The sequence below is a fragment of the Centruroides sculpturatus genome, unplaced genomic scaffold, assembly GCF_000671375.1.
Source record: "Centruroides sculpturatus isolate CEXI.00-Female unplaced genomic scaffold, Cexi_2.0 scaffold819, whole genome shotgun sequence".
Taxonomy (NCBI): Eukaryota; Metazoa; Arthropoda; class Arachnida; order Scorpiones; family Buthidae; genus Centruroides; species Centruroides sculpturatus.
In genome coordinates, this window is record NW_019385148.1 from 102,602 (window position 1) to 112,083 (window position 9,482).

General features: G+C 26.1%; 1 protein-coding gene across 1 annotated transcript in view; it reads left to right on the forward strand.

Annotated features, from left to right (window-relative positions):
* Window positions 1-9,482, forward strand: part of LOC111635445 (neural-cadherin-like) — a gene marked incomplete at its 5' end in the record, with an annotated part of 137,343 nt that overhangs the window by 89,530 nt on the left and 38,331 nt on the right. Inside the window, one exon of the mRNA XM_023380405.1 lies at window positions 5,240-5,485. Within this exon, the coding sequence (XP_023236173.1) occupies window positions 5,240-5,485 (246 nt within the window). The remainder of the gene's footprint in view (window positions 1-5,239; window positions 5,486-9,482) is intronic.

Below are 9,482 nucleotides of genomic sequence, written 5' to 3' on the forward strand. Positions count from 1 at the left end.
CAAATAATATATCTGGATTCAAAATTGGTAAAAAAAAAAGTACGTTCATACTTCGAAGTAGAAACCAAATTCTTATTTCACTCTGCCAGAAACGGAAAACTTGCCTAATCCGGAAAATTTAAAAGAGTATGGTGCAATTTCCGTGTGCGCGCGCACACACACACATACACATACATATAATATTGTAAATAAAATATCTTAATGTATTTTAAAAATTAATATTTGTGTGATTTATTTTTTATAATCATCAATAATTGAATATTTTAAATTTTAAATAATGTATATTCGTTGACAAAATAGAATTCATGTTTTGGTTCTGAAAGGATGTATCTATATATTTTGTTTTATTGTATGTACTCTACTGTAGTCCTCTAAAATCAAAATAAACATTGAAATACTGTATCTTAAAACAGTTTTATATATATATAGTAGTAAGTTCAATTAAGCAGAGTGGATAAATATTTGAAAATACTGTAATAAATGAGTGACTGTTTTGGTTAAAAAAAAAAGGTCGTATATTGTTGTAAGGAAAATATATTATAAAAATTCAGAGAATTAAATTATTTAATATCGTAAATTAAAAATAGGTTCAGTACCAGTTTTAATGAAAAATTTATTAGATCTACATTTATAATAAAAAAATTTGAATTTTCTAATGTTACATAATCTTACGTTGTGCATACTGTACAGTACATAGCCATCGTTGTTTACTTCATTTACTATTGTAACTATTTCACATCTTGATGACAATTATCGCTTAAATGTTTATAGCAACAACATATTAATTTCAGTTAAAATCTTGCAAAGCTTTAATTTTCGTTATTTTCAATTAATTTTATTCGTTTGTTTTGTAATTAAGTTCATTCAGATTAATTTTAATGCGTTTATATTTACGTGTTGATTTTAATATTTATATTTCACTTTCGTTTTAATTTAAATTGTTGCTCGATTCTATGATACAATATTTGCCATTCCATTGCAAGATTCTTCTGTAACTGAATCTGGTTTTTAAAAGAGAAGAGAGACCGAAAACGTTTTTATATATAAAATTTTGATCATCTTTTAGTTAAGACTGAAATGCTTGTTTGAAATTCATGATTCCACTAAAGATTTTTATCGTTAATTTTGCTAAATTGTTTGGTAAAATTCAATTAGAAGTTGCAATGTGAAGATTTGAACCATTAATTAATTGATCTTCTCTGCAACTAGTTTGGCATGCTTCAATTAGTTCGCCACATAAATATTCTGCTATAATCTTATGAAATATCTTACATAAATTGTTAAGATTTGACATTGCTAATTGGTAGAATATCTTTTTGTATTTTACATTTTCATAAGTCTTTTAAAAATATTATTCCTATTCATTAGATTATCTTGTGATTGCAATAAAAAATTTTATATTTGTTTTGTTTGCTTACCTTCATGAACTTGTTACGAATAATTCCATTTACTTTATCTATTAATACTTTTGATAGAATTTTTTATATATTTTTTTCCTGTCAAATGAATATTTGTCATATATTAAATACGAAAAATAATTTCTGTTTTAAAAATTAATTCAAATTGTTCTTATAGTTTCGACAATTATCTTAATCACTTTTTTCCTTTGTTTGCACATTCTATCTGGTTAGTTTTTCAATTAATTTTATTTCTTTTTATTTTCAAAATGTTTGTTTCTATTCTCTTAGGTTTTAACTATTTCTTTTAAAACATTTTATAATTATTTTTTGTCCTGAATTATGGATAAAGGCAAAAAGAATTTTTATTGTTTTTATATTGTTCCTTTATTGAAATAATCTAATCTTTTAAATTACATTTTTGAAAAAAATTTACTGGCTTTAGAATTTTATTTGTGAAGATAAACATTTATTTTTTATTTTTTTAACTTTGATTCTTTCTATTCTTTGGGCACTAACATAGCCTTTTGATCTATTAATCATGGATTCAACCAGCCAGTGGCATACTCAAGGGGGATCAAGGAGCCCTGGCACCTAGTTTACACTAATTCATAGTTAGTTTCTATGTACAGTAAAACCTGTGAGACGTGGAATCTCTCTAAGATGGAAACATCCAATAGCCTGAGAGAATTTCAGTTATTTCGACATTGCAGTCAGATTTTCTCACAAAATACTCCTCTAAGTCGAAACCTGTGTATTATATTACTCTTATTAATTTGCATTAGTTGTAACCTGTCAAAAACGGAAACTCAAACGATTATTGAATCGAGACATTAGGAACTAAATTAAATCTATTAACATTTATTTTGTTTATATGATGATAAATTTTAGAAATAGTTTAGTTAAATAATATAGTTGAAATCAAGATGCTTTAGGCGGTATTTGATTTGGGCTTAACGCTATGCTAATGAATGAATTGCGGTTAACATGATTGACAAGATCCTAGTATCTAACAATGAAGTGAAATGTGTTAAAAACCATAGTATATATCAGAGTAAGAATTGAACCGATGTGCTGGATCTTGAATGTGTAATCACTTCACCGCCGTAGCTAAGCAACGAAAATTCTCCAAGTGACGTTTGAATTTTCGAAAATTCAATCACGTCATATGACATTGTGTGACGTGTTTTGCTTTTTATAATATCAATCTTTTTTTACAAAAATACCGGAAATTTCAAACGAATTATAACAGTTTAAATATATAATTTACTAATATATATATAGAACTTTATAATGAACACGAGACTATTTTGCTTCGCATATGTTGAATAATGAGCATCGACTCCATTCTTATTCTGTGAAAGAACTTATAGTAGGCTATATGTAATGTATAGCAAAAATTATAGTAAACTTTAATAATTAATCTCGAACATGCGCATTAAATTTTATAATAAATATGGATTTAAACGTATTTTGATTCCTGCTTGTGAGTTTATGCCATTTCTGAATTGAGATAGAACCGCGTGAGACTTTTCTATTGGCTATATACCGAAAGAAAATTTTTCAATGTGTAAAAAAAGGAAACTTGCTATACTCGATTTTGTGTTCGATTTCAACAGAAACTTCAGATAATATGTTTTCTGTTTACGTCTGTGTTTGTGCTGTATCTTACGTATTTATACATGTCTAAGTTCAGTTCGATTTTAAAACAACGGGAAGATTACTCTGCTTTTTTCCCGATGCATTGACACGTATAAAGAAAAAAAAATTGCTGAAAATGTTGAATACTTTACCGCCAAACGGAGGAGAGCTGAGGGTATCGAATTCGAACAAGTAAATTACCCAAGATGGAGCCTAAAGTCTATATTTTCAGTAAGACAACACAAAAAGTTTCCCGTAGAACACGTGTGTACTTTCTTTTTCGTTTGAAACTGTATACATGAATGTATATTTTATTTTCGGACCTCTTTTCTTTTCATCAAAATAAAAGGAAAAAGTCATTTCAATGAATCTAACAAATAATATATCTGGATTCAAAATTGGTAAAAAAAAAAAAACGTTCATACTTCGAAGTAGAAACCAAATTCTTATTTCACTCTGCCAGAAACGGAAAACTTGCCTAATCCGGAAAATTTAAAAGAGTATGGTGCAATTTCCGTGTGCGCGCGCACACACACACATACACATACATATAATATTGTANTGGAGAACAATAAAAACACTACACTCAACAAGCCACCAATAAAACTCAACTGCCTAACCTATAACCAAAGTCTCCTTTTAATTTGTTTTTAAAAAAAAGCGCTTGACAAACTTGCCCCGCATGCCGAAGTTGCCCCGATCTCCCCTATATTCGTGTATGTATATGTAAAATATTTCTGAGATAGTGTACATTATATATTAAATATTTTTTGAAAAGTTGAATATTCATAAGCGTAAAGTAATATGATTCACTGAATAAAATCAATGATATTTGTTGAATTTAAATATTACATTCTAAAGTTGATTGAAGAATCTGTTTAATGATTTTATCTTCATGCTTTACTTAGGATGAATGTAAACTGTTTTAATTGATTTTATTTATTAAAAACAAATTATTAGAAAAAAACTTTTATTTCTGTGGAATAGCGTTTAAGGTATAGAAGGTAAATCCTGAATACCAATCAGACCACGCGATTAACGTGTGAAGGATATTTCTGCATAGGTATTAATATTTCTAGAGAAACTTTAATCGTGATTTTCTCTAGAATTTCTGAATAGTGGGTCCTGTGGCTTTGGTAGAGTTTAAGTACAAGTAAATACTACACATGTATAAAATTTCGTCGAAATCGGTGATGACAACCTCCCGGTTCTCCTTGTAAGAGTCGGATTTATAAGCGTTTACACATGCATGTTAAAATTCCTAGAATTTGCATTACGAAAAAGTCCCAGTAATAAACACTAAAATTTGTAGATTTAATTACATAATACTTCTACTTGTAAGCAAATCGTACTACTGTCTATTACGTCATACTTTTTAGGTGGGTGAGGGGATAAACATGCCACAATAGATGACACAAGGAATTCGAAGATTATGACATCTCAAAATACGGGAATATAGTAGAATACGTGAATATATGTNTCAGTTAAAAAAAAGAAAAAAAGAAAAGGGGTATTAAGGCGACTAACGTCTACTTCTAGTTGTTCTAATCCTGTAATTTCTTATTAAATTTATTTTTATCAATTTAATTTTTAATAATTTGTCAAAGAATTATTTTATTAGTTAATTTAAATTTCAATTTTCTGAAATAATTTCTAATATACAGATATAAATATGATAAGATTAATGGTTTATTTCGGATATTGAAAATATTTATCTTAAAAACAAACCCAGTTTTATAAAATGAACAAACTTTAAAGGTATAAATCTAAGAGAAGAAATATTTTTCCAAAAATTTCAATCAATAAATGTGCATTTTGTTGTTTTCGACATAAAATATTCATTTTTTTATTTCGTTATATATATTATATATATATTTATATATATATAAAGATGAAATAATTTCAAATTTGAACATTAGAAAAAGTCTTTTTAATGGCTAATAAATGACAATGGTGGTGATGATGAAAGCATAACATTATTTAAAACTTTTAATTTATGTTTATAATTGCATAATAGAATTTTTTTCTAATTAAAATTATTTATGAAATGAAATAATCTTACTTCAAAATTCAGAAAAGTTGTTTATTTAAGAACTGAAAATATGAAATAATTCTATTAAGGAAATAGAAATAAATGTATTTTAATTTTAAATTTAATCCTTATGAGAGAAATTTATTAATAAATTTTTATTTTATTTTAGACTGTTCGTATTGTTATTGATAATTGTAAACAAGCAAAACTTGAAGATTCTGATCCTCCAAAAATTGATCGCTCTCTTTGTGAAAAGATAGAAACAATTCCACCATTCAATGAATTTTTAAATGTGAATACACCACTTCAAATTGGTGGTGTCCATCATAAACTTTTAACAGATTACACCTGGGAACACCGACACACAAGAGTTGGATTTGATGGGTGCATCAAAAATTTTATTCATAACAGTGAGGTGAGTTAACATTTTGTTTAGAAAACTTTAGCAGTTTTTTTTATTGAATCGTAATGTACTGACTTTACTTTAAAACGTACTTTAAAAGCTAATTATTTATGTTTAAATATATAACTTATTTTTGTTATTCGTAGTCTTTTGTTATTATTAAATTATCTAATCAACTCCGAAAAAAGAAAAATAATCCAAGTCAATTAGAAAATAAAGTAATTATCGCTAAAAGTTTCATATTTCTTGTTAATGTAATTAAAGATGATTGTTTTTTCATTTTCGTAGGATTATATCAAGTTTTAAGTAGTAGTTTCTAAATTTACTGTATCTCCTTTTATTATTTTGAATTTATAATAAAATTTATAGAAGTTTACAAAAATTTTATTAAAAACACGTTAGACAATATGCAAGTTTTTCAATTCTATTTTGTAGAATGCTTCTCTACAATTTAGTATGGGTGGGTTAATAGAATAATGAATTTACAAGATTAGCAATTAATAAATTTAATAATAGTGAAAGTTTCACCGAAAAATAATTATCAGATACAAAATTGCTCTACTATATTATTAATTTTAATTCAGTACATTAAATGACTATCATAAATCAGTAATGAAATTATTGTAATGAAGATTATAAACAACTGATGATAATTTTGTAATATAACACAAGAATGATGAATATTTAGCGAAAAATCAATGAGGCATAACTTTTTATGTTTAAATATAATAAAATATTTAATGTTTTTATTCTTATAATTATTTATTTTGTATATATGATATTTATTTGTTTCATAAACTGATTACAGAATGTGTATACACACACAAACACAGTACATCAACTTTTTCATTTAACCTATGTAATTTATACCAGATCGTTATGAAATGCGACCGAAAACAGAACAGGAAGCCAGTTCTGAAAAAGATATTTGTGGATTCATTATTATTTGGCGTGCTATTTGAAAATGCACATCGTATTTGTTGTAAATTTTTCTAAAACTGCTTATCTTGTAGAAAACCAATAGGCTTATAACGTTTCAGAAACAAAAATATTATAAAATAAGTTATCAATTTGTCAAAATAATTTTTCTTTATTTTTACAATATATAAAGGACTAAATTTTATAAGAATATATCAAACCTAGAAACATAAATGGTTTCTAGCAAATTCGAAAAATGCCAAAAATTGTATAGGCATACAATTTTTGGCATTTTTCGAAGTTTATTAATTAAAATTCTCTCGGACGGCTATCGACTTACCATTTTGGCTATGGAAATTTAACAGGAAAATACAATTATATTCTTTTTTTCTGTTTTACATAGCGATGCATTGTCAGATTAAATGAGAAACAGTGGGAAACATCCGAAAATAAATTATTATTTGAAAAGGAAGTTCCTAATATTGGACGGGCCATAGATATCAAAAACTCTGAGAGAATTGTATAAAGACTACTATTTACTATTAAATCCTAAAAATAAAATTTAGTCTACGAATTATAGATGTAATTAGTTCTTCAATTTTATGAGCTTATTTATTTACTTAAAGTGTAAATGCGAAGATATATGTTCGCTTCCCTAACAAATATAAAAAAAGAAAAACCCCACTGTCATAAATGCATACAGGGAAAAATTCTCATATTCACAATCTTATAAAGTAAGAAAATCTAAATTATATATGTTAGAAGTGAAGTTCAAAGATGTGTTATTCTTATTGACATAAACGAATTATACGTTTTTAAAGTAACTACCTGTACTTGTATAATGAATTGAAACTTCTGTGAGTCACTCTGTGTGTGGGATGACGATTGTGGCCATTCATTGTCAGTTGTTTTGATATAGTTCATTTATCTCTGCTCTCTGCGGGGTTCCTCTGATTACGGATAAAAGTTTTTATTATTAAATAATTGTTGTTTTTATTATTATAGTTAGATAGTTCTTTGTTGTGATCACTAGATATTCCACAGTACAGTATTTGTTAAAATATAAGTAAAGGAAAAATCATCTTATTTTAAACTATTTTGTCTTGTTAAAGTATATTAATAGTTTTAAAAGTTACGCTTTTAATTTTTTAATAACGAAATAAATATTATTAAATATTTGAAGAATTTTAAGCTATATTGTTGTTAAATGGCAGTATATACTACTATAGTATAGAAAAGTATATTATTTTAAATTAAATTGCACATAGACTGTGTAGGCAGTCTATGTGTAATTTAAAATAATATACTTTTCTGTCTTTAGTTTAAAAATGATTTCATAACAACATTAGAAGGCTGACTAATAATAATTTAAATAAATTTTGAAGTTTTTAATTTTATTTAAAAATAATATTTTTATTTAGAATTTAATCTCATTAAAAAAATCTCGTTTATATTCCTTCCAGTAAAAAACGTAAAAATTCTTTTGAACCCTTGTAGTTAAGATATAATGAACCTATAAGTATCTTACTATCACGATTTTACAGAAACATGACATCCCAGAACTAATGGGGATGGGGGATTCAATGCGGTTCTGACATTTAGTAATTATTTTTTGAGAATATTTTGTTTATATTATTATTCTTTCTTAATAAAGTTTATTGATAAAAGAAAAATGGTTCACTTTTATTTCCTTTATTTTTCTATCATTTTGAATGAATGAAATCAAGTTATGGGGGGAATTCTATTTGATACGGTAAGGCAACATAACAAGAGCAATTTGCTAAAAGAGTGTATTCTTTGAGAAATTAGCCCGTATTTAAATGTTAGACATGCGAAGAAAATCCGTAAAATTTTATATTGTCTAGCCCTTTAGTCGGGCGCAAACCCGAAATCAACCACCAACATTCAGTGGTTTAATCCACTCGGATATTAAGGACTTTTAAGGAGTTCCACTTGTTCAGATCTATTATCTTAAAATTTTCGGCAATTCATGTCAAAATTTATTTTGATAAATAGTTCTGGAGATTGAATTTCAGAATAGTCCAACAAGTTTCTTAATCGAATAGTTTAAAAATTAATTGAAATTTGGATAATTTAAATTATTTAATACAATTCCAAACCCGGAGAAATCATAATTGAGCTCGCAATTAAACCTTCAAAATCTGGAGAGGTGACAATCCTATTTATTACTATTGTTATATAAATTCGATATAAGTTTATCATTATAACTAATATAAAATTAACGAATATCAACGAAAATCTAATGGAAAGAAAAGAAATAAATCCAGTGACAATCTTTAAATCTTTAAGTTTATTAAATGCAGTATTCCATCTTATTAGTTAGGTGCGTTATAAAAAAATAATAAATAAAATAATAATTATTTATGGAATTCCAAAAAAAATTATTGCTATAGTATGTTTCAAGAGTCACATGTTGAATTATTCGACGCTGAATTTGTCATCGAAACCATGTTACTTCGTCTTCTACACGTTCAATTCATAAGAAGAGGCATACTTTTTAAAGAACCGAAGCAAAGGAAATACCAGTATTAGCAATTTATGAACATACTTTCAGATATATAGTACTATAAATAACTGAATTGTTTGTCTCATACCAAACATCATATTCTCACGGAAGTCTTTCTTCCAACTCTAAGCAGACAAAAAACAATGTACACTGTTTACTGTGATAATAGTACATATCGAAAATTGATTTATTGTTCTTACTTCTTTTGTTATCATACAACCTAAATTGAATGTAATATTATATTTAAGATTAAGTATTTATTTTTTGTGAACTGTTATTTGTTTCTTTTATCTGTTAATCATATGATCAATATTTTCACATTTAGAATCCTCAAATACAGGTAATTTATATTTACTTTGTATTTTTAAATGCATTTCTAGCTGCATGCTAGTCGAAAGTTTAAGTAGTAATAGAATTCAGTATATAGTGATATTTTTGATAAATGTATTTATATATCGGTCAGACTCGAATAAAAATCTGATGTGTTTCCGATCTGTATTTTTAGTATAATAATAAAACACTTGTGTAAATGTACTGTACAATAAAATATATATATATATATAT